General features: G+C 38.5%; 1 protein-coding gene across 5 annotated transcripts in view; it reads right to left on the bottom strand.

The window, feature by feature from the left end:
* The window catches only part of NCOA6 (nuclear receptor coactivator 6), a 108,323-nt gene that overhangs the window by 36,433 nt on the left and 45,599 nt on the right, over positions 1-26,291 (bottom strand). For all 5 annotated transcript variants that reach the window (XM_044263186.1, XM_044263188.1, XM_044263189.1 and 2 more), the window contains 4 exons: positions 24,882-24,984; positions 18,159-18,440; positions 13,238-13,393; positions 5,706-5,828 (listed from right to left, as the gene is read on the bottom strand). In XM_044263186.1, coding sequence (XP_044119121.1) covers positions 5,706-5,828; positions 13,238-13,393; positions 18,159-18,393 — 514 coding nt within the window. In that variant the 5' untranslated portion in view covers positions 18,394-18,440; positions 24,882-24,984. The remainder of the gene's footprint in view (positions 1-5,705; positions 5,829-13,237; positions 13,394-18,158; positions 18,441-24,881; positions 24,985-26,291) is intronic.

Raw genomic sequence — 26,291 nt, 5'->3', positions numbered from 1 at the left:
GTTCCAACTGGCAGTCTGAGAACTACTCTTGTTCCATATCCTTCCAACTTCCATACTATTAGACGTCTTGGGATTTAGCGTCCATATTAATAAGTGAAAATACATGATCATCTTTCATGTCTCTTTGATTTTTGGCATCAAGATTAAAATAACTTCAAAAAATAGCTAGAGAGCATCTTTCTTCTTTGTCTATGCTCTGGAAGAATTATCTGTATCTATTCTTTAGTTGTTTAGTAAACTCACCTAGAAAACTATCTGGTAGTTATACTAATTGATTTATAGGGAGACAAATTTTTAATTATTTCAATTTCTTAAATAGTTACAGGTTTTTGTAACAGCAGGGGGAGGGGCAGAGGGAGAAGCAGACACCCCACTGAGCAGGGAGCCCTATGTGATGTGATATGGGGCTTGATCCCAGGACCCCAAGATCACGACCTGAGCCAAATGCAGACACTTAACTGACTGAGCCACCCAGGCACCCCTCTATTATTTTAAGTTTCCTTACATCAGTTTTGGTTAAATTATATTTTCAAGAAAAGTGTTAATTTGCTGATGCTTTAAAATTTATTAGCATGAAGTTATTTACAACTTTTCCCATTTTAAAAAATATAATTCATATATTATAAAATCTACCCCTTTGAAGTACACACTTTTCTCCTTCTTTACATTGCTTATGCCTTCCTTCTCTTTTTTCACCATGTTCATCATTGTTTTTTTTTTTTTCCAAAGAAACATCTTTGGTTTTTCTACTTTGTTCCATTTTGTTTTGTTTTTTGTTTTTAATACTTTACTTATCTTTGCTCTTATCTTAATTATTTCCTTCCTCCTAAATTATTATTACTCTGCTATTCTTCTTCCCAATTTTTAGGCCAGACACTTAATTAACTTAATTTTCTTTTTCTTTTTTTTTAAGATTTTATTTATTTATTTGAGAGAAAGACAGAGAGAGCTGAGTGAGGAGAAGGTCAGAGAGAGAAGCAGACTCCCTATGGAGCTGGGAGCCCCATGTGGGACTCGATCCTGAGACTTCGGGATCATGACCTGAGCCAAAGGCAGTCGTCCAACCAACTGAGCCACCCAAGCGTCCCAATTAACTTAATTTTAATCCATGTTCTCCTCTGACACAGTTTTCTGAGGGCTTAAATTTTCTTTCACGTGTTGTATTGGCTACATCTCACAAATTTTGATACATACTATTTTCAATATTCCATTTTCGACATTTTTTTGCTGTCCATCATGGTTGCTTTGTAAAAAACCAGGGATATTTAGAATGCATTTTAAATTTTCCAAAAACACAGTGTATTTTTGGTTAGCTGTTTTTTTGTTTTTGCCAATGACTTAATTGTACTGTGGTCAGAGAACATGATCTGTGTGATACCAATATCTAGTATTTACTGAAACTTGATTTTAGCAAAATACAGTCAATTTGTATAAATATTCCATTTATGCTTGAAAAGACTAAGAATTCTTGAATTATTAGTGCATGGTTTCTATGTATCTGCTCCATTATATCAAACTACTCTACTTAGGTTATTCAAGCATTATCCTTACTAATTTTCAAAATCAGCTCAATACATCAATTAATATCCCCCCTAAGTTGTGATATCACCATACAATCCTGTCCACTTTTGCCTCACATATTTTGAGACTAGATTATTAAGTAAGTAATAAAAGTTTAGCTGTCTTCCTGATCATTTCCTTATACATCATAAAGAGGCCCTATTTATCCTCAGTAATGCTTTTTATCTTGCTGTTTTATCTGATAAAAATACCCTTATACCCCTTTTCTTGGTTAATATTCACCTGGATTATCTTTTATTCCGTTCTTTTAACTATGAATCAAATCCTCATGTTTTATGTGCTTCCTGTAGGAGCACGTAACTAGATCTGAGATTATTCAATCTGATTCATCACTGTCTCTTTATCAGTGTTCACAATATATTTACCTTTACTATTAATTGCTGATATATTTTGATTTCCTTTTTTTTTTTTTTGATACCTCTGCTTTTTACTCTTTCTTTTTCTATGGTGTTTTCCTATTTTTTCTATGCTGTTTTCCTAATTTGCCTGAATATTATTGGATTTTTTCCCAACATACCCTTCCTTTCTACCCCTCTACTACTAGTTTAGAAGTTATACATTTTATTTCTATTATTTTATTTTTACTTTTAGAGATTTTATTTGAGACAGTGCGTGTGAGCACACACCAGCAGGGGGAGGGGCAGAGGGAGAAGCAGACACCCCACTGAGCAGGGAGCCCTATGTGATGTGATATGGGGCTTGATCCCAGGACCCCAAGATCACGACCTGAGCCAAATGCAGACACTTAACTGACTGAGCCACCCAGGCACCCCTCTATTATTTTAATATCTTTTGTCAACAGTCACACTTGACTTAAAAAGTCTAAACATGTGATCATTATTGCTAAATGAGCCAATACTTATTAGATTTACCCAATGTTTACCATTTAGCTCACCACTCCTTCTTAGATCTTATTTCTTCCATCTTAGGTTCAATTTTCTTCTTCCTGAAGTAGATTCTTGAGCAGTTCATTTAGCAAGAGTCTGTTAATGGTACCTTCATTCAGTGTCTTCAAAAATGTCTTTATTTTATAATACTCTTTATAGTATAGGTAGGCTTAATATTTTAGGCTGTCAATTATTCTCTCATCACTTTGAAAATACTATTCCAACATCCTGGTTTTCAGTGTTGCTGCTGAGAAATCAGCTGTGATCTGATAGCTTTTTGTTTGTAAAAAATTGGTCTTTTGAGTTGCTTTTAACATTCTCTTTGCTTAACATGCTCTACACCCTTACAATTTTGTGTCAAACATGGATTTATTTTTATTTACATTTTCAGGATTTCTGAGGATTCACATCTTTCACCAATTTTGGAAAAATTTCAGCCATTCTCTCTATTGGTCCTCCTAATCCTAGAGCTATTCTTTCATTAACTATATGCAATTTGGCCAGACTCTTCCCACTCTGGTTCTTTAGTACTAGCAATAGCATCATTATCTCTCATCAAGCTACCACAATACCAAATGCTAGACTTCAGTGGAGAACTCTAACTACTGACCCTCTACTAGAGGTACCAAGCCAGTACTGTACATCTTCTATGTGGCATTCCGTAACAGCCCAATAGCACAGGTCCTGACATATAATAGGAACTCTGCAAATATCAGCTTCAGGGCTCAGGGCTGATCCACCTTCAAGCATGAGCTCAAAAGACTGAAGGCATTATTATCTCACTTGTTTAGGTGAAGAACTGCTGCTTGGAGAGGTACAGTGACTAGCCTGAAGTAACCAGAAAATGGTACTATTAGGATAAAACTTACAGTTTCAATTTTATACGGCCAAGTCTTTAGCTACAGTTCAGAACAATGGCTTTATAAATCGATGCTCTCCATTCTTCTGTATTTCTTCAAGAGCTATCTGGTACGAGGGGAGGTGAATGGGTATAGTTTCAGGAGGTTACTATGCTTCAACCAGAGTGGCTGTGCTTTTCTGGTTTAGTTGAATAGAAGGTCCTGCAGCAGAAAACGTTTGAAAGCCACTACTATAGTGAAAAGAATATTGGACTGGGTGTTAGGTCTGTGATACTAGGCCACTGCTACTTGACCCTGGGCAAACTGCTTCCTTTCTGTGAGCTCCAGAGTTTCCTCAGCTTTTTTTTTTTTAAAGATTTATTTATTCAAGAGAAAAAAGTGAGAGAGCATGTGCATGCATGGGGGAGGGGCAGACTCCCCGCTGAGCAGGGGGCTCAACACAGGGTTCCATCCCAGGGCCCTGGGAACATGACATGAGCTGAAGGTCATGCTTAACCGACTGAGCCACCCAGGCACCCCTGAAGTTCCTCAGCTTTAAATGTGAGCCAGCTCGAGAGGTGGAAAGGGAGGGAATAGCAAGTCCTCAGGGAGATTTAAAGTTTGGGACTGAGAATCCAAGATGGGGGAGGAGAAGGTGACCTTAGTTTTGTTTGGTCCCAGGAATTCAGCTAGATAGCTGTCAAATCATTCTGTACACTTGTGAACTCAACTGGAGATTTAAGAAAAGGATAGCTACAACTCTACAAATAGAAAAGCAACCACTTTCTGCAAGAATGACAAGACAGAAAAACTCACCTCAAAAAAGAGAACAAGAGGCAGTACTAGGAGCTGGTTCTCTGAAAGAATTAATAAGATTGATAAACTCCTGGCCAGATTTATCAAAAAGAAAAGAGAAAGGACCCAAATAAATAAAATGAGTAGAAGAGGACAAATCATAACCAACACTGAAGAAATACAAACAATTATAAAAACATATTATAAGCAACTGTTTGCCAACAAATTAGGCAATCTGGAAGAAATGGATGCATTCCTAGAGATGTATAAACTACCAAAACTCCCCAATGTCTATAGCAGCAAAGTTCACGGTAGTAAAACTATGGAAAGAGCCCATTGACAGAGGAATGGATAAAGAAGATGTGGTGTTATATATACAGTGGAATACTATTCAGCCATCAAAAAATGAAATCTTGCCATTTGCAAAAACATGGATGGAACTACAGGGTATTATGCTAACCAAAATAAGTCAGTCAGAGAAAGACAAATACTATATGATATCACTCATATGTGGAATTTAAGAAACAAAACAGAGGGTCATAGGGTAAGAAAGGGAAAAATAATGACGAAATTAGAGAGGTAGACAAACCATAAGAGATTCTTAATCATAAGAAACAAATTGAGGATTGCTGGAGGGGAGGGGGATAGAAAGGTTGCTGGAGGGGAGGAGGTAACTGGGTGATGGACAGTAAAGAGGGCACATGAAATAACAAGCATTGGGTATTATATAAGACTGATGAATCACTGATTCTACCTCCAAAACTAGTAATACATTATATTTTAATTAACTGAACTTGAAAAATTAGTAAAAATTGTTTAAAAAAATAAAGCTTGGGACTCACCAAAAAAATAAAAAATAAAATAAATAAGAGCCAACTCAATTCCTTTTCTCTTTTGGGAGTGGAGGGCAGAGGCAGAGAGAATTCCAAGCAGGCTCCATTCCCAGTGCAGAGCCCGATGCACGGTGTTTGATCTCCCAACCTTGAGATTATGACCTGAGCTAAAATCAAGAGTCAGATGCTTAACTGACTGAACCCTCAGGTGCCCCAAGAACCAACTCAATTCTAATATTTTGTGATTCACAGACTATTGAGTTCAATCTCTAAAGAAGAAATTTCAGTTTTACTGGAAAAGCTAGCAAATAATTTATAGCCCTCTCAAATTCTAAGTACCTAAAACCACATATTCTTCCACATATTTCTTCAGATTCCATGTAAGCACGCAAGAACTCAGTTCACAGATTCTCAGCCTCAGAGAAAGTGGGAGATGAAAAGCTACATTCTCCACTATGCTATAAACTTCTGAGGGTAGAAAATATTTTATTCATTTCTATCTCCAACACTAAGCAGAGGTCATGTCCTACAAAAGGAACACAATAAAAGTTTGCTGTACAGCTCAATGCTCATCTATCTACCTTTAAGCATGAGCCCATGCTCTGACTCTAGCCTCCTAAGAGTGATTTAAATCTTGCTTTCCTAAACCAGAAAACAGAGATGTACCAGAAACCCCATCTATTTTGCAGGACCCAAATGGTCATACATTAGCAAATAAAGGGAAAAAAGCAAACCAGTAAAATGTCATATAATTGAGTGGGAGATCTCACCTGGACCACCTGCCATGGGAAATGCAGCCTCCATCCTAACGGAATTTCCTGCTCCCATGGGTCCATTCATTCTCACATCTTGGCTTCGGTTCTGAGCCAAAGCTAGGTTGATAGCACCTTCCCCTGAAAATGATAGGTTATAAAAAGGAAACCATCAGGATAAGATGCAAATGTGGCTTAAAAATAGGTATACAAGACTTCAGTTCTCTGTGTTTTTGAAGAATTATGTAAGTTTACCTTCAGAGAAAGGGTAAGTGCAATACGATATAGATCTTCCTTCAACTTCACCTGAGCAGGTTTACTTATAGGACGCACAAGGACATAATCAATCCTTACATTACAGCAGATGGGCAATCACTAACGATGTATGGTGTCAGGAGACAGCTTGTAACTCTGAATGTGTATTTTCAACTAGCTCACAGTATGTGCAAGTGTGATGTGTGTCTATGTGTGTGAGAAGGAAGAAAATGTTCTCAAAAATTCTCAAAATCCTAGATTACCTTTCAGGAATTTACAATCAGAAGGTAGAGACAGAAGTAGGTTAAATGGAGAAAGAGCATATGATGGTACAGATGGTACAGGGACACTGTAGTATTTGTGAGCAAAATACCATTTCCCTTTTAAAAACTATAATATAAAGAGATATCCATTAGAGATAGTAATACAATGAAGAGTAGATAGATCGCAACTCTTACAGCATCTAATGATAAGACAAACATTTGTATAGAGTTTTAATTTTTATTATTTTTTTAAAGAGTTTATTTATCTATTTGACACACAGAGAGAAAGAGAGTAAGAGAGCACAAGCAGGGGGAGCTGCAGAGTGAGAGGAAGAGCAGACGCTCTGCTGTGCAGGGAGCCTGATGCGGGGCTTGATCCCAGGACCCTGAGATCATGACCTGAGTCGAAGGCAGAAGCTTAATTGACTGAGCCACCCAGGTGACCCTATTTTTATTTTCTCAAGATTTTATTTATTTGGGAGAAAGTGAAAGAGAGAGAAAGAGCACACAACTGCCAGGGGTGGGGGACCTTGGGGTAGTAGAAGGAAGAGGGAGAAGCAGACTCCCTGATGATGATCAGGGAGCCTGATCATGACCAGAGCTGAAGGCAGACTTTTTTTTTTTTTCAATTTTTTTTTTTAAAGATTTTATTTATTTATTTGAGAGAGAGACAGTGAGAGAGAGCATGAGCAAGGAGAAGGTCAGAGGGAGAAGCAGACTCCCCGTGGAGCTGGGAGCCCAATGCGGGACTCGATCCCAGGACTCCGGGATCATGACCTGAGCAGAAGGCAGTCGTCCAACCAACTGAGCCACCCAGGCATCCCTGAAGGCAGACTTTTAAATGACGGACCACCCAGGCATGCCTGTAGAGTTTTTAATACTTACAAGATTTTATCTCATTTGAACCTCATAATATCCCAGTAGGTAACATCAATATAACTGTTCCAATTAATTAGAGTAACTCTAAACTTAGAGATAACATAAATTTTACTTGGTTTAGTGATAAAAAGAAATTTCAGGATACCTCCCACACTTAATCCAAAAATTTTGACTATTGTTACTCTGGATGACAGCACCACCTTGTGGATAAATAGAAGTATAGCTAGCCAGTGGCTAAGGCATTGCACGATTAGTATCTTTCCAGCATCATTCCATATTGTGGGGTCCTGGCTGAGCCAGATGATAAAGCAGGAAACTAATGAGGACGCAGTAGCTTCCTCTATCTTGTCACTGATAAAAGTCACCTTTTTGTATTGGGTATTTATATTCAATAGACAGGTAGATTGGACATAGGGCACAAGCATCCTACTAAGGGACCAATTTCCAGGGGCTATACGATACTCTAAATTGTCTATGGGAGACAGGAATGAAAGAAAAAGAGATTATAGATCTTGGCGGTTTCCAACAAATGGAAGGAACTATTAATATACCAAACTTGCTAAGACACTGTAAGTAGAAAGAGTATTATCCTCTTTTTTTTTTTTTTAAAGATTTTATTTATTTATTTGACAGAAAGAGATCACAAGTAGGCAGAGAGGCAAGCAGAGAGAGAGAGAGGAGGAAGCAGGCTCCCTGCCGAGCAGAGAGCCCAATGCAGGACTCGATCCCAGGACCCTGAGATCATGACCTGAGCTGAAGGCAGAGGCCTAACCCACTGAGCCACCCAGGCGCCCCAAAAGAGTATTGTTCTTGAAATGGACATCAGATCATGTCAGTTCTCTGCTTCAAACTGCTCCATTGCTTCCTGCTGTTGTAAAAATTAAAGCCAAACCCCTCCACACAGGATATAAAGGCCTTAAATGATCTACCTAGTCCAGTGCTGTTCAACAGAAATACAATATGAGGGGGCGCCTGGGTGGCTCAGTGGGTTAAAGCCTCTGCCTTAGGCTCAGGTCATGATCCTAGGTCCTGGGATCGAGCCCCGCATCGGGCTCTCTGCTCCGCGGGGAGCCTGCTTCCTCCCCTCTCTCTCTCTGCCTCCCTTTCTGCCTACTTGTGATTTCTCTCTCTCTGTCAAATAAATAAAATCTTAAAAAAAAAAAAAGAAATACAATATGAGCCACACATATAATTCTAAATTTTCTAGAAGCTGCAGTAAAAAGGTTAAGAAACACAGATGAAATTAATTATATTTTATTTAACTCAGTACATCTATTATTTCAACATGTAACTAATACAAAAAGCTAATGAAATATTTTACGTTCTTTTCTGAGAATGCTAAGTCTTCAAAATTCACTATGTATTTTACTTACAGCACATGTCAGTTTGAAGTAGTCACACATCCAGTGCTCAACAGCCACATATGGCTGGTAGCTGACATATTTAACAGCCCAGATGCAGCCCTTGCCTACCTCTCTAATCTCAACTACACTATTTTCTCCTTCAATAATAAGGATTCAGCGGGGCACCTGGGTGGCTCAGTGGGTTAAGCCGCTGCCTTCGGCTCAGGTCATGATCTCGGGGTCCTGGGATCGAGTCCCGCGTCGGGCTCTCTGCTCAGCAGGGAGACTGCTCCCCTCTCTCTCACTCTCTGCCTGCCTTTCTGTCTACTTGTGATCTCTCTCTGTCAAATAAATAAATAAATTCTTAAAAAAAAATTTTAGAAAAAAAAATAATTAGGATTCAGCCTCCGTGACCTTTTTTTAGTTTTTTTTTTTTTTTAAGATTTTATTTATTTATTTGACAGAGAGAAATCACAAGTAGATGGAGAGGCAGGCAGAGAGAGAGAGAGAGGGAAGCAGGCTCCCTGCTGAGCAGAGAGCCCGACGCGGAACTCGATCCCAGGACCCCGAGATCATGACCTGAGCTGAAGGCAGCGGCTTAACCCACTGAGCCACCCAGGCGCCCCTTTTTTTTAGTTTCTTAGGCACAGCACATTAAACTGCTTCTCACCTCAGGGCCTTTGTATATGTTGTTCCCTCTGCTTACAACAGTTCTCCTGCTGTCTTCACATAAGCCAACTTCTCAATTTTCATGTAAACTTAATTAAGTGTCCCAGGTCCCTAAAGACCTTCTCCAATTGTCTTATCCAAGGGTAGGTCACCCTTATCAGAACATCTTATTATTTCTTCAGAGCACATTCATGTAATTACTTACTCATTCACTTGATTTCTTGTCTGTTTTCCCCATCCCCATATAAGAGTAACCATAAATCTGTCCTAGTTCCTTTATACCCGTTGTTCGAGGAGAGTTATTTATAGCACCCTTTTTACTCTCAAAAGTGTCAATTTAGATGATAAATTGTATGGTGACCCTAATTATATCCTTAGGACACAGAACAGGGTCTGATACTCATTAGCTATTTATTGAATATATTATGAGTTGTCATCTTACAACTTTACAAAGAATTACACGCATTTTTCTATATGATGAATGCATTCCTGGAAAATCCCACATTCCATAAAATCTCACACTGAAAATTACAGATTTTACAGGAAAAAAACAGTGTTGTTGGAACAAACTCAAAACCTATGTGGCTTTTCTAATAAAAACAGTAACTGGTGGAGACAACATATCCAGAAACATTTACAGGGGTGCCTGGGTGGCTCAGTGGGTTGACGCCTCTGCCTTCTGCTCAGGTCATGGTCCCGGGGTCCTGGGATCGAGTCCTGCATCGGGCTCTCTGCTCCGCGGGGAGCCTGCTTCCTCCTCTCTCTCTGCCTGCCTCTCTGCCTATTTGTGATCTCTGTCAAATAAATAAATAAATAAATAAATCTTTAAAAAAAGAAAAGAAACATTTACAGTGGCAATGCCTGGTCACAGGTGCTGAGATAATGCAGATGCAAAAGAGCTCGGAGCCAGTGGGGCTGCCATTAAAGCAGGCACAGGAGGACGTGAAACTTGTCACAAGCCAAGAGCCATGCTAGTCTGGGGGTGCACCTCTGAAGAAAGGTATCTGAGTGTCAATTCTGATTCTTAATTATCTTAAAATGGAGCTGAAAGGACTCCCACCTATGCAGCAGCTAAGCTTGTCTGTTGTTTTCTTTCTGATAATCATCCTGTTTCCACTATTTCAGCTTCCCTTACCTTCTTTATATGAATAGATAGAATTTCCACATTATAGTGCTATCATTCCCCTATTTGCCAACTGCATATAAGCTAACTGGTATCAAAGAAACACATGTGAAGTTCACTGCAGGCTCCCAAGCTCGCTGATTAGGGGTCAGCAAACCACGGCCTATGAGCCCAACCCAGCCTGCTGCCTGTATAAGTAAATAAAGTGTTAACCAGAACACATGCATGTTTATTCACTTCCATATGCTTATGGCTGTGTTGCACCACAACCAGACTGGAATTGTTGTGACAGAGATCTTAGGGCCCACAAAGTCAAAAAAATTTATTCTCTGGCCTTTTACAGAAAAAGTTTGCAGACTCTGCTTTAAATCACCATGAATGAATAGAGGCATCACAAAATGTCCTCAAAAATGATGTCTTCCCAACTCCCTGGCCAAAACTCAAGAAAGAAGGGTGCAGAGAGTATTCTTCAATGGAAAATGGGCTGTTGGGGAACAACCTGTCCCTGAACCCCTGCAGCAGACACCGTGGTAGTGGCAACATCTCCTCTTACAGTGTACTAAGACATAAGCTTGTTAACAGTTTCACATAGGCAAAGCTGCTGCCACCCCTTTCAATCCTGCCTAAATTCTGAGGGAGTGTGGAGAAAAGGAGATCACCTGGGATACACATGTGTATCCTAAAAGTTAAAGAACTCTCTTCTGTAATGTGATAATCATTGCCATATATGAATTTCATAATTTCTTGAAACACATTATCTATTTTACTTCCTTGATGGTACTTATGCTTTAATTTATGGCTATAACAATAAAGGCCAGCCCCTTATCCTTCTAAAAAGAACTCAGAGGAAATAGCTCTGATTAAAAGAAGAAACTGGTGTTTCCTTTCTCCATTAGAAAACACTACAACATAAAGTCCCAAAGCCCTTTTAATTCACATAAATAGGTAACAGAGACTATAAAACATTTAGAGTTTTGGGGCACCTGGGTGGCTCAGTCAGTTAAGCATCTGCCTTCAGCTCAGGTCATGATCCCAGGATGCTGGGATTGAGCCCTGCATGGAGCTCCCCTGCTTAGTGGGGAGTCTGCTTCTCCCTCTGCTTCTCCTACTCCCGTCCCTCCCCCATGCTCTCTCTCTCTCAAATAAAATTTTTTTTAAAGATTTTATTTATTTGACAGAGAGAGAGAGAGCACACAAGCACAAACAGAGGGAGCAGCAGGCAGAGGGAGCCCTCTGAGTAAGGCAGATGCTTAACTGACTGAGCCACCCAGGCGCCTCTAAATAAATAGATTCTAAAAAAAAAAAAAGTTAGAGGATGCCTGGGTGGCTCAGTGGGTTAAGCCTCTGCCTTTGGCTCAGGTCAGTTTCAGGGTCCTGGGATTGAGCAACACATCAGGCTCCTTGCTCAGCAGGGAGCCTGCTTCTCCATCTCTCTTGTCTGCTTACTTGTAATCTCTATCTCTGTCAAATAAATAAATAAAATCTTTTTTAAAAAATTTAGAGTCTTTAAGAAACAACTATGTGTTCCATAAAACATAAGCAGCCTCTATAGTTTTATTGTAGCCAAAAACTGCTTTACTAAGTTCATCCTATATCCTTTAGATTGCCATGGATTAATTTTACTTTCCTGGGTCCTTTTAAATAATCCAACATTTTTCACAATAGACTGATTGTTCTTTAAACCACTATTCCCTTGTTTATCAAATGATGGGATTTACCCCATTTTTCAAAATACACATAATCCTTTCTAACCTCCTCTGTGCTCTCCCATACCTGGTACTTGTATCTCTCACGGTCTGTCTCCCTCACCAAGGTCAGGAGCTTCTTCTGAGTTCATAACAGCAAAGACCATATTATACTGATCATGGTATGCCAAGTGCTCAAGCAAAGTGGTGCTATTCTGTGTGTGCTTCCCTTGTTTTCATTCAACATCTGTTTACTAAGGAACCTAACATGTTCCAGGCAAGCAGAGCTACAACAATGAACAAAATCAGACATGGTCTCTGCCCTACTGGAGCTTGCAGTCTAGGGGAGAATAAAACAACAGTCAAATAATTGTTCTGATGAAAGCATTACATAAATGATCTAAAAGAAAAAAACAGACTTTTGTGAGAGCACATAAAAGACACTGACTTCATCAAGGAATTCAGAAAATATATCCTTAAGAAGATTTAAGCTGACACTTGAAGGCTGAATAGGTGTTAACTAAGGGAAGGGGAAATGGTAAGGGACAACATTCCATATGGAGAAAACATAAATGCAAAGGGCCTGTGGCAGGAGGAAGAAATGCATTTTCAAGGAACCAGAAGAAAACTGCAGAGGCATGAACAGACAGCAAGGAGGAGAGTTGTATGAGTTAAGACTGGGTAAGAAGGGTAGAGGTCAGACCACACAAGGCCATGAGATCACTCATGGTAAGAAGTTTAGTCCTCATTCTGTAAACAGCAGCAAGCCATAGTGGGGGTGGGGTTCGTGCGTGTGTGTGTGTGTGTGTGTGTGTGTGTGCGCGCGCGCATGTAGTCCTCATTCTGTAAACAAGAGCAAGCCATACAGGGGGTGGGGTGGCTGTGTGTGTGTGTGCAGCATATTTTCATTTTGAAAAGACCACTCTGGCAAAATATTTGAAAAATGAATACTGCTACAAAAGGACAATTCAAATCCTCCTAATCTCTGTTAGATGAATTAAGAAATAAATACTAAAGCTTATTTGGTAGAAGGAAGCAAATGAAATTAGATATTCTTTACAAGACAAATCAGTTACTGGTCAGGGTGCCAGTAAAATCCTAATTTGATGGACCGACAGACAAAATCGGACAAGGGAATGGAGTCTGAGGCTGTGGATGCTGAAGCATCAGGACCCAGACAAAGCATCAATTTCTCTTTATCCTAAGGTGTTGCGATGTGAAGTGCAGGTTACATGAGTTACTTGGCATTCTGAAACATGAGAGGAACCAACAAGGCAGCACAGAAAATCATGCTACGTTATGCTGTTGTTATGATTTGGGTCCAGAAGGGCACCTTCAATCTGGACGGAGAGAATCCCCAGATCCCGAAGCTGCTGGTTGTTGCTCTGAGCCAGCATCCGGAGCCGCTCCGCTGCTTCCCGGGGGATGTTGAATGTCACTCGTACACTGTTCCAGGGCTCCACCTTCTGTACCTTTAGCTTGCTGGATTCTTGGTCATGAAAGAAAGCGAATAATATTAGTAGTCTTTTCGCCACCAGAAATGGGACAAACACACACCACATACGACAAACCAACCAAAAATAAAAGAACAAGACAGCGCACTGGCTTGTAGTAGCTGTGAGAGCTTAGTCTCTGGCATTAGCTAGATTTCAAATCTAATCCCAGCTTTACCACTTAGCACCTGGGTGGTTATGAACAAATTATTTAACCTTTTTGAAAGTAACCCGTCTCTTCTTTAAAACCAGTATGACATTGTGAGTACTACATGAGAACATATATGCCAAAAACCTAGCACAGGACCTGATGCACTAAATACATGGAAAGCAATAAGATGGAGTAGGGAATATAAGAGAGAAGAAGAGAGAGATAAGTTTAAATGAATAGACTTAGATCTATTTCTGGCCTCAGTTCAATGTTTGTGAACTGGCATCATGAGAACATTTAAGTCTCAAATTTCAATGAAATTCTATAAAAAATATGGGATGCAGATTATGCCAGTTCATACTCATTTTTAAATATTAACAAGTATCTCTGTGCAAGATATTCATAAAGACAGGGAGAAATCATTTCTTCTAATTTAAATTCTTCAATTTAAATTTTTATCTTTGATTTTAAATGTTTTTCCTGCTTTAAATAAGAATATAATTTTCACCGAAGCATACTGAACTGAAGGGGAAAACAATATAATTTCATAACAAAACTTCAGTTAGGATATGAAAACATTATATTTCACCAAGTCTAAAAAGTCAATGCAAACTTCAGGACATGTTTTTAAAAGAAGAGATAGAAGTTAATTGAGGAGGTTAACGTTGCTTGTAATTGTGTTTTACAGATGGAAAGTAAATTGTAGGCCCAGTTAGCTGATAAAAAAACCTTTTTCAACAACCCCAAACAAAATAATTTTCTCTTTTGTTATGAACTTGGCTAAATGGAAGTCTTTGGTATCTTCTACTCAGATATACATTACAATATAAAGAAAATGGGTCATACAGGTATATGTGTTGTCAAAATCAGATATATCTACAGATAGAAGAAAGTGCCTGCATGTTGCTTAAAGCCCCTTCCAGCTCCAAAATCACTATGAAAGTGGCTGACATTGAAAGGTCTAACTTACTGAAACATGGAGTTCCTTTGTTCTAATGCGTAAAAAAGAGACAACTTGCTAAGAGCAGTTAGAGAATACAAAGCAATTGAGAAAGGATTAGGCAATATTTAGTTCAAGTCTATTTTACAGGTGAGGAAACAGGTCAAGCAAGGCTAAGTGATCTGCCTCGAATCCTGTGGTTACCTAGCAGCATCAGAGATGGCATTAACATCCACCCCTGATTCTCAGGTCAACTTCCTTTCCATAACACTTATGCCTCCAAATAGCAAAACACAGGAAGCTAGGGATCTTGGTTACACAGAGTACAGATGCTATAGGGCTTCCTCCCAATCTAAGGAGTACTAGAATCTTATACAAAGTCCAGACAAACATCAAATTTGCTTATGGTGTTATCTATTTGTGATATGGTTACCAAAAAACTCCTTGCCTATAATGTGGTTATATTTTTTCAGACGTTTTTTAAACTTCCATCATATTTGAAAAGATTTAACTAAAAATACTTCTGGACCAAGAATACAATCTAATATATGGTGATAACATCATAAATCTGGGTTTGGTAATTTATTTGAAAGCCATAAACTGATTCAGCTATCTAGCTATGTATGTTTTATTTTATTTTATTTTATTTTATTTTTTTGATGTAAAATTAAAGCCCCACTGTGGGGCTTGAATTCACAATCCAGAGATCAAGAGTCAAAAGCTCTACCAACTGAGCTAGCCAAGATCCCGATTCAGCAATCTAAGCCAAGAAAAAATGTGGGTTATTAAGAGCAAAAAACAAATTCATGCTCATTAACACTCTTACCTCTGTGTAATATGATATATTACGATTATAATATAGATTTAATTACATGTATGCTGCTGTAGCCTGGAAAAGCTCTTATATTATGTTGTGACCATGATTATGATGACAATGATGGGGATAACTGCAACTTTTAACACATTAAATTCTCTAATACTACGCTTCACACAGGGAAAAAAAAAAAACTGTTGAGAAAATGACAGCCTTCCTCCTGACATCAAATCACAAAGGAAGAAAAAAAAAAAAAAAACCCACCAAGTCTAAAAAAGCTAATCAGCACTTGATCACATCAGGATTTGTGATAAAAGGATAAAATCCAGGGGTGCCTGGTGGTGGAGTCAGTTAAGTGTCCGGCTTTTGGTTTCAGTGCAGGCGGTGATCTCAGGGTGGTGAGACTGAGCCCCATGTTGGGTTCTATGCTGGGCGTAGTCTGCCTGAGACCCTTTCTTCCTCTCCCTCACCCTCCATGCTTCTCTCTCTCTCTCATGAAAGAAAGAGAAAGGAAGGAATAAAATCTAGGCTTTGTACTATGTCTGATGAGAGTGGGTTAAACTGTGCTAACTAAAATGATGCAGAATATCTAAACCAAAATTCAAAAAAAATGAATTACCTAGACAGGTAATCTAAATGTATGAAGAGGCCAGAGGGGAGCGGTGTGAGTTGAGGGCCTGCCCCAAACAGCAGGTGCTTCTCATCACCGTCAGGGAAAGAGAGTTCAATGTTACCAGATCTTTCCATTTCTGGAGCTAAATCCAAAGTCGTCTATATTTGTATGTAAAATATTTCAATTTAAAAAACAATGGTAATGAAATTCAAACATTAAAGAAACAGAAACTAAGGTAGAGTCATAACACATCGTTGCAGGTTGGATCTTGCCAATTGGTAACCTCTGATCTAAAATTTAAAAAAATATATTTCACATACATTTTAAGTAGAAGCACAAAGTAAAAAGATCTTTCTAAGCTTTAAGGGGCCTTCAAGATCCAGTATTGAAGGAAGGAAGAGAAACTGAAGATCAGAGAGTGAAAAAACAATTAATATGAGTCTTAAGAATTAACTCCTATCCACTGGAGCAGACAATTTAAGGATCACTATATTAAGCAGTATCTTACCATGTTCAGTTTCTCCATGTTAAAAGAAACACAATAGCATTGCTGTTAAAAAAAAATTCTAGCTCTCTGATTTCAAGCTATATTACAAAGTTATAGTAATCAAAACGGTATAGTATTGGCACAAAAACACACAGATCAATGGGACAAAACAGAGAGCCCAGAAATAAACCCACATGTATATGGTCAATTAATTTATAACAAAGGAGCCAAGAATACACAATGGGGAAAGGACAGTCTCTTCAACAAGTGTTGCTGGGAAAACTAGACAGCCATTTACAAAGGAATGAAACTGGACCACTACCTTTACACCATACACAAAAGTTAACTCAAAATGGATTAAAGACTTGATATAAAATCTGAAACATTAAACTAGAAGAAAACATAGGTGGTAAGTTCCTTGACATTGGTCGTGACAAGTTTTTTCAATGGCACACAAAAAAGCAAAGGAAATAAAAACAAAAACTAACAAGTGGAACCACATCAAACTAAAAAGCTTCCACAGAGCAAGGATGACTAACAGGTACAGGGAAGGTGACCAACATCACTTATCATCAGGGAATGCAAATCAAAACCACAATGAGATATCACCTTATATCTGTCGGAATGGCTATTAGTGACCAACAAACAAAACAAGTGTTGGTGAGGTTAAAGAGAGTTTTGGTGAGAATGCAAACCGGTGCTGCTACTCTGGAAAACAGTATGGAGATTCCTCAAAAAATTAAAAATAAAACTATCACATGATCCAGCAATCTTACTTCTGAATATTTATCTGAAGAAAACAAAAACAATAACTCAAAAAGACAGCTGCACCCCCATGTTCACTGCAGCATTATTTATAAAAACAAAGATATGGAAACAACTTAAGTGTCTGTGGATGGATCAATGAACAAAGAAAATGTGGTGTATATATAGAAAATGGACTATTATTCAGCCATAAAGAAGAATCTTGCCATTTAAAACAAACATGGAGGGGGCGCCTGCGTGGCTCAGTGGGTTAAGCTGCTGCCTTCAGCTCGGGTCATGATCTCAGGGTCCTGGGATCGAGTCCCGCATCGGGCTCTCTGCTCAGCAGGGAGTCTGCTTCCCTCTCTCTCTCTCTGCCTGCATCTCTGCCTACCTGTGATCTCTGTCAAATAAATAAATAAAATCTTTAAAAAAAAAAACCATGGATGGACCCTCAGGGCATTACGCTAAGTGAAATAAGCAGACAAAGACAAATATAATATGTGGAATCTTAAAAAACAAAAACGAAAACAAAAAACACCAAGCTCACAGATACGGGGAACAGATTGGTGGTTGACAGAGGTCGGGGAGGTGAGGGGAGTGGGTAAAATGGGTGAAGGGCGTCAAAAGGTACAAAGTTCCAGTTATTGTCACAGGGATGTAATGTAGAGCATAGTGACTATGATTAACAAAACTTTATTCCATATTTGTAAATTGCTAAGACAGTATATCTTAAAAGTTCTCATCACAAGAAAACAAAATTATAACTATGTATGGTGACAGATGTTACTAGATTTATTGTGGCGATCATTTCACAATACATACAAATATGGAATGGTATGTTGTATATCTGAAACTAATATAATGTTATATATTACTTAAAATCCTGCACTTATAATCAGCTTTTCAATCCAATATAACAGTTTTACTCCATAAAACTCAAGATAATCATGGAGGAGCAAATACTTTTAAAAAAGAATAACAAAAAGAAGAAAATAATAAAGCAAATTACCCATGTGTAACAAATTGGGCACATTCTCCAATATTGTGTCCAATTTCCATTTGAAGTCTTTATCATCTATATTTCCTTTGAAGGCCACAAAGATTGTGGAATCCTCCATAATACTATCACTTTTTGTGTCATCATCTTCTAATCCAGAATCAAAATCCATCTCTGAGTCTTCCATTGTTGATGAACACAAGGAAGTATAGATGTCTTCTAAGTTTGGAAGGTCATCCAAAACCATGGTGAATATTATTCCAGTAGCATATGCCAAATGGAGAATAAGAAAACCTTTAAAAAAAGAAGATAGAAAAAGGGTATTATAATGCATAATTATAGAATCAATAATGTATAATCCACTGTTCCATGAAAACTGTAATTTATTTGCCAGTAATAAGAAAGCACATATAAAAAATTAAGAAATTACAGAGAGGATAAACTAAGGTATTCTATAATAATTAACTCTTAAAAATAGGGCGCCTACTCAGCAGGGAGTCTGCTTCTCCCTCTGCCCCAACCCTGCTTGTGCTTGCTCTCGCTCCTTCTCTCTCAAAAATAAATAAATAAATAATCTTTAAAGAAATACCTGAAATAAAAATTTAGCAGTTTTAAAGAAAGTTCCTTTTATTATAATGTTTATGTCTATTATGTCATAGGTTACCATTTGGTAGGCCTATAATATGGGGAGGAGGGAACAAGAGATCACAAGAAAATAAAACAAGTTATATTTAGAGAATTTTTAAAAAAGATTTTATATAGTTATTTGAGAGAGTGAGAGATAGAGAGAGAGCAGGAGTGTCGGGAGAGAGAAGCAGATTCCCAGCTGAGCAGGGAGGCTGAAGCTAGGCTCGATTCCAGGACCCTGAGATCATGACCTGAGCCAAAGGCAGATGCATAACAGTCTGAGCCACCCAGGCACCCCAAGAATTAATTTATATAAACTTTTTTTTTAATATTTTATTTATTTATTTGACAGAGAGAGATTACAAGTAGGCAGAGAGGCAGGCAGAGAGAGAGAGAGGAGGAAGCAGGCTCCCTGCTGAGCAGAGAGCCCGATGCGGGACTCGATCCCAGGACCCTGAGATCATGACCTGAGCCGAAGGCAGCGGCTTAACCCACTGAGCCACCCAGGCGCCCAATTTATATAAACTTTTAACTGACCCCAGAGAGCAAGGGGCTCCCCAAGGCTCCCCTTATTCCTGTCATGACAAAAGTTTCATTGGAGCCAATGATTTTAGAGCCATTCTCTTTCTCTAATCTGAAAAGTACAACCTGATCCAACTAAAAACATCCAGAGGACTACCTAAAATCCTAAAGTCTTGAGGACCCTTTAAAATAACTTTTAGGGGAGCCGGGGTGGCTCAGTCATTAAGTGCCTGCCTTCAGCTCAGGACATGATCCCAAGGTCCTGGGATCGAGCCCCACATCGGGCTCCCTGCTCGGCGGGAAGCCTGCTTTCTCCCTCTCCCAGTCCCCCTGCTTGTGTTCCCTCTCTCACTATGTCTCTCTCTCTCTGTCAAATAAATAAATAATAAATAAAATCTTTTTTTTTTTAAAGATTTAATTTATTTATTTGACAGAGAGAGAGAGACAGCAAGAGAGGGAACACAAGGTGTGGGGGTGGGAGAGGGAGAAAGCAGGCTTCCCGCCCAGCAGGGAGCCCGATGTGGGGCTCGATCCCAGGACTCTGCGATTATGACCTGAGCTGAAGGCAGAGGCTTTAACCCACTGAGCCACCCCAGGCACCCCTAAATAAATAAACTCTTTTAAAAAATTAAATTAAAAAAAACTTTTAAAGGGTTATTAATAGTACTATGGCTAAAAATAATAACTCAGGAACAAAACAAACAAAAACATTTAAAAATACTTTTAGGCAAGGAAAATAAGTGGTTAACATATGTTTACGGAGGGAAACAACTGCATCTAGGACAGAACTAAATTCCTTTTTAACTTTCAGATCTAGAGAATTCCCATTATCTGCTATTTTCAGTTATGTTGTCTACCAAAGAGTACCTGTACTGAAGTTCACACCATGTGGCCATTTCCTCCATTAGCTGTGGGACTGAAGATCACATTCTTAACCCAAAAGTGAGTGAACATTAATTTTTTAGCATCTCTGGTAAGTGAGGATGACATGGAAGCATAAGAACCTCACATAACTCTTCTAATTTCAAAACATTCTATACATAAACTATAATTACAACTATGTATTTTTTAAAAGATGGTTAAGAAAAAAGGGCTGAAAAAAAATCCACTAAAATACAAGAGGTTTGATTGTGGTAGGCTGGTAAGATCACTAGTTAATTTTCTTTTCCTATTTTCCAAATATGGTAGAAGTCACTGGGGACATGCAAAACTTTCCAAGGCAGAATGAAGTAGATTCCCAAACTAAATCATTTCAGGGTAATATTTCAGGATAGCCAAAGAGCTCCAGTTGATAAAGGAAAGCTCTTTTTTATTAAAAAAAAAAAAAGTGAACTTAAATATAAAAATGGCATTAGAAAAATCACAATTTTGTGATCTCTAATAAAGTAACTCAGAAAAGGATCATTAATAAGAGTAAAAACAACATGTGAAAAGTTGACAGAGAACTAACTGGATATTCACATGATGTCAAAGTATCATTCTAGAGATTTGCTGCTTGGCAAAGGGAAAACTAACTTCACAGTGGGTGGCTCTGGCTGTCATCACCTAAACACAATGACCAAACCACACCACTACCAGAAAAAAACCCAGAAACTATGTACAATATTAATTGCACAGTATTACCCATGAAATATTCCTGCAGGGGCACCTGCAGGAGGGTTGGTTCAGTTGGTTAAGCAACTGCCTTGGGAGGCTCAGTTGGTTAAGCAACTGCCTTGGGCTCAGGCCATGATCCTGGAGTCCCAGGATTGAGTCTCACATCAGGCTCTTCGCTCAGCGGAGAGTCTGCTTCTCCCTCTGACCAGCCCCCCATGCTCACTCTCTCTCAAATAAATAAAATCTAAAAAAAAAAAAAAGAAAGAAAGAAAGAAAGAAATATTCCTGTCAAAAATGTTTAACCTGACTCTAACAAGTCTTTATACAGAAGAGAGACAAGAACTTAAATAACTCTCTGAAGAAGTATTCAGACAAATCTAGAGGGTAGGATTTCTAGAGCATAATGGGCATGGCCTCTTCAGTAAGTAAATGGTCATGAAAGAAGAAAAAGGTGGGTGAAATTATTCTATGTTAAAAGAGATTTAAAAGACTTAAAAATCGAAAGCAGTGTATGGTCTTTTATTAGTTATAAAACAAAACAAAACATTAGCCCTCAGGGAGATTCAAATTAAAACCACATTGAGATATCACCTTACGCCAGTTAGAATGGCCAAAATTAACAAAACAGGAAACAACATGTGTTGGAGAGGATGTGGAGAAAGGGGAACCCTCTTACACTGTTCGTGGGAATGCAGGTTGGTGCAGCCTCTTGGGAGAACAGTGTGGAGATTCCTCAAGAAATTAAAAATAGAGCTTCCCTATGACCCTGCCATTGCATTCCTGGGTATTTACCCCAAAGACACAGATGTCGTGAAAAGAAGGGCCATCTGTACCCCAATGTTTATAGCAGCAATGGCCACGGTCGCCAAACTATGGGAAGAACCAAGATGCCCTTCAACGGATGAATGGATAAGGAAGATGTGGTCCATATACACTATGGAGTATTATGCCTCCATCAGAAAGGATGAATACCCAACTTTTGTAGCAACATGGACGGGACTGGAAGAGATTATGCTGAGTGAAATAAGTCAAGCAGAGAGAGTCAATTATCATATGGTTTCACTTATTTGTGGAGCATAACAAATAGCATGGAGGACAAGGGGCATTAGCGAGGAGAAGGGAATTTGGGTAAATTGGAAGGGGAGGTGAACCATGAGAGACTATGGACTCTGAAAAACAATCTGAGGGGTCTGAAGTGGCGGGGGGGTGGGAGGTTGGGGTACCAGGTGGTAGGTATTATAGAGGGCACGGCTTGCATGGAGCACTGGGTGTGGTGAAAAAATAATGAATAATGTTTTTCTGAAAATAAATAAATTGGAAAAACAAAACAAAACAAAACATGTTGGGATGCCTGGGTGGCTCAGTGGGTTGAACCTCTGCCTTTGGCTCGGGTCATGGTCTCAAGGTCCTGGGATTGCCTGGGTGGCTCAGTGGGTTAAAGTCTCTGCCTGCCTCTCTGCCTACTTGTGATCTCTCTGTCAAATAAATAAATAAAAATCTTTTAAAAAAATAAATAAAAATAAAAAAGATTCATCCATCCATCCATTCACTTTGAGAGAGAGAAAGAGAAAAAGAGAGCGCGTGCAAACGCAGGGGGAGTGCCAAAGGGAAAGGGAAAGAGAAAGAATCTCAAGTACACTCCCCACTGAGCACAGTGCCTGACAAAGGGCTCAGTCTCTCAACCCTGAGATTATGACCTGAGCTGAAATCAAGACTCAGATACTTAACTGACACAGCCACCCAGGTACCCTAGGGAATTACTGCTAATTTTGTTAGGTGTGACAATAATGGGGTTATGGACAATGTTTTTACTGTTTAAGAGATGCATACTGAAGCACTCTGGGGGGTAAAATGTCATATGCTTATAATTTACTTTAAAATAATTAAGGGGGGGCATCTGCGGAGCTCCATCAGTTACATGTCTGACTTCAGCTCGGGTCATGATCAGGGTCCTGGATGGAGCCCCATGTCTGGATCCATGTTTAGCAGGGAGCCTGCTTGTCCCTCTCCCTCTGCTCCTCCTCCTGCTCTCTCGTTCACTCTCACTCTTTCTCTCTCAAATAAATAAAATCTTTAAAAAAAAAATATTGAGGGGAAAAATAGATTAAGCAAATATGGCAACAGGTTAATAAAGGTTAAATATAGATGATGGGTATATAGATGTTCCTTATACTTTTGTTTGTAATATAATTTTATAAAATGTTTGAAATTTTTCAGGGTACCTGGGTGGCTCAGTGGGTTAAAGCCTCTGCCTTTGGCTCAGGTCATGATCCCAGGGTCCTGGGATCGAGCCCCGCTTTGGGCTCTCTGCTTGGCAGTGAGCCTGCTTCCCTTCCTCTCTCTCTGCCTGCCTCTCTGCCTACTTGTGATCTCTGTCTGTCAAATAAATAATAAATACAATCTTCAAAAAAATTTTTAAAAATAAATAAATAAATAAAATGTTTGAAATTTTTCATAATAAAAATTAAAAAAGAAAGAAAGAAAATAAAAAAGCAAGCATACCAGCAACACAGCACTGCTCCAAGGTAAAACTCTACCAGACATTGCGAAGGCTTAGAAGCTTACTTATGAACATGTTCCAAATCACAGTAGGATTAAAAATAAATAAATATATTTAAACATATATATTTGTAAATGTGTAAGTTTATATTACTTTTAAGTATATAAATTTATATAACATATGTATTATACATATAACCAGCTAATATGCACCAGATTTACATTTAAATCTGAAGAGAAAGGACTTGTGTAGGTAGTTGAATAATGAGAAAAGACTGTCACATGCCATTCAGATTATCAACTTGACGGTCATCTGAACAAAAGATGATCTATATCAGGAATCACAAACTCACATACTCACAGGGTCAGGCAGATAAAATAAGAGAAGAACACTGGATATTAAATGCATTTGCACATACTGTATGAATGATTTGGGCAATAGAAAATTCACATACCATCTATGCTAAGTAGTCACTGCTCTGCTCCTGCTTATTACTTTCATTTTGGAAGATTGGGAGGCGTTGTGCCAGGCCCAGCACTAGTAGATGTTCTGAATTTTAGGAAAAGACTAAAATCTATTCAGTGAAGTCTCCAGATTTTAAAACAGTTTTACATTTTTGGAAAATACTCTGCAGGCTAAATGAAACATTTTAACTGTATAAGGCTCAGGCACCACTTTTCAATTTCTATGACTCACATAACTGACTAGTCCAACACTAGGTCTGGGTAAACTATGCTGGGTTTGCTATAGTGCTAAAGGAGACCAGATATTTAAAATGCATTTTGGGGCACCTGGGTGGCTCAGTGGGTTAAGCCTCTGCCTTCGGCTCAGGTCATGATCTCAGGGTCCTGGGATTGAGTCCCTAATCGGGCTCTCTGCACGGCAGGGAGCCTGTTTCCACCTCTCTCTCTGACTGCCTCTCTGCCTACTTGTGATCTCTGTCTGTCAAATAAATGAATAAAATCTTAAAAATAAAATAAAATGCATTTAAATGTTGTGATGTACCAGGATGCCTGGTGGCTCCATCAGTAGAGTGTCTGACTCTTGATTTTGCCTCAGGTCATGATCTTAGGGTCATGAGATCGAGCCCTGCATGGGAATCCTCACTCAGTGTGGGGTCTGTTTGAGATTCTCTCTCCCTCTGCCCTACCCACTTGTGCTCTCTCACTCACAAATAAATAATCTTTAAAAAAAAAATTATGATGTGCCTCCTGAGAGGTCTGTGGGCTCTCTAAGAGAAAGAAAAAGAGATCAAGGTCTCAACGCCAGAGGAACAGAAGGTACTCAAACCTCAAACTTAGTGAATTCTGGGCTTCATTAAACATAAAGATGCCTCCCATTAATAGGCTGAAGGACCATTTTCTCCTTTGACAAAATGCCAGATGATGAAGGAAACAGTTTTTTATTTGCAGTGTAACTTTGGTAGAGTCATTCTGTTGTATGGAAATAAGCTGAACCTTAACCACTCTTTTACATAAGATTTCACTCACCAAAAGATCTTTAATTTTTATCATTTATCCATGTCATCTTCTAAGTCCAAACAAGCTGGCATTTTTAGGGTTGGTATTTCAAGGCAGCGGCCAAATAAAAATTCTAAAAAAGAGTGAGAGAGAGAAAATAAAGTTTCAGTATTATACAGAAATTAGAAATTTCAGAAGTGACATCTTGGTAATCGAAGTCAATATAAATATCACAAGTTATCATCAAGTCAACTTACACATCTTCAGAGGATATTAAAACAGAGTTTTCATTAAGTCTACAAAATATATCTTTTTTCTGAGATTAAACCACTATTCAACAAGCAGCTCAAAGAGTATGGAAGCAGAACTCAGGGACATATACCAGCTTCACTTAAGAATTATGAAACTGGGGGCGCCTGGGTGGCTCAGTGGGTTAAGCCGCTGCCTTCGGCTCGGGTCATGATCTCAGGGTCCTGGGATTGAGTCCCGCATCGGGCTCTCTGCTCGGCGGGAAGCCTGCTTCCTCTCTCTCTCTGCCTGCCTCTCTGCCTGCTTGTGATCTCTCTCTGTCAAATAAATAAATAAAATCTTAAAAAAAAAAAGAATTATGAAACTGGGACACGAAGCCTTAGAGCCCTTCTCCTTTTACTTCCATTTTTATATCTGTCAAATTAAAATGAATTGATAGCATCTATCACACTGTTTTGCAGCTACTTGGAGCCAAAACCAAAATATTTTGTATACATGCTAAATGTAAGACTCACTTGTTCTAACATAATTTCAAAATTCATCTTAAACTCCATTAAGTATAGATTTAAGTTTTTTTCCTATTTTATACATATATCTATACATTTTATTTTTCATTAAATTTTGTTTTTCTAAGTATTCTTTATGGTATACATAAGAATTTTGCATGGATACTGCCTAACTTTGTCATGCTTCAGAAAAAATTCTCACTTAAGATAATATCAGTGTACAACATCTTCAACTTGGCTGTTATGGTTTTACATTATCACCAAATATTGATTTTATAATCTCAAAATTTTAGATGGATATATGTATTACATATTAATAATTACTAGAGAAAAAACTATGCCTTAATTATTTTTTATTTTAAGAAAAAGCCATCTTTTTAAGTCTCCATGGAACGTTAACAAAAACTGACCTTAAGAGAGGCCAAAGAAAATCCCTATAGAGTAGGGGATTAAAAGTACACTTATCTTGATGAGCACTGAGTAATACATGGAATTGCTGAACCACTACATTATATACCTGAAACAAATATAACACTGTATGCTAACTATACTAGAATTAAAAAAAAAAAAACCCTTGATAAATCCAAAAGTAACAGTGGGATAATATCCTGATGACAATGCACTTAATGAAATTATAAACTTAAAATAAAATAAAGAAATGAAGGCCTTTAAAACAACAACAAAA

Source organism: Neovison vison, chromosome 8 (genome assembly GCF_020171115.1).
Source record: "Neovison vison isolate M4711 chromosome 8, ASM_NN_V1, whole genome shotgun sequence".
NCBI classification, from domain to species: domain Eukaryota; kingdom Metazoa; phylum Chordata; class Mammalia; order Carnivora; family Mustelidae; genus Neogale; species Neogale vison.
The sequence above is the reverse complement of the archived record's forward strand: the minus strand, read 5'-3'. Positions and strand labels throughout refer to the sequence as shown.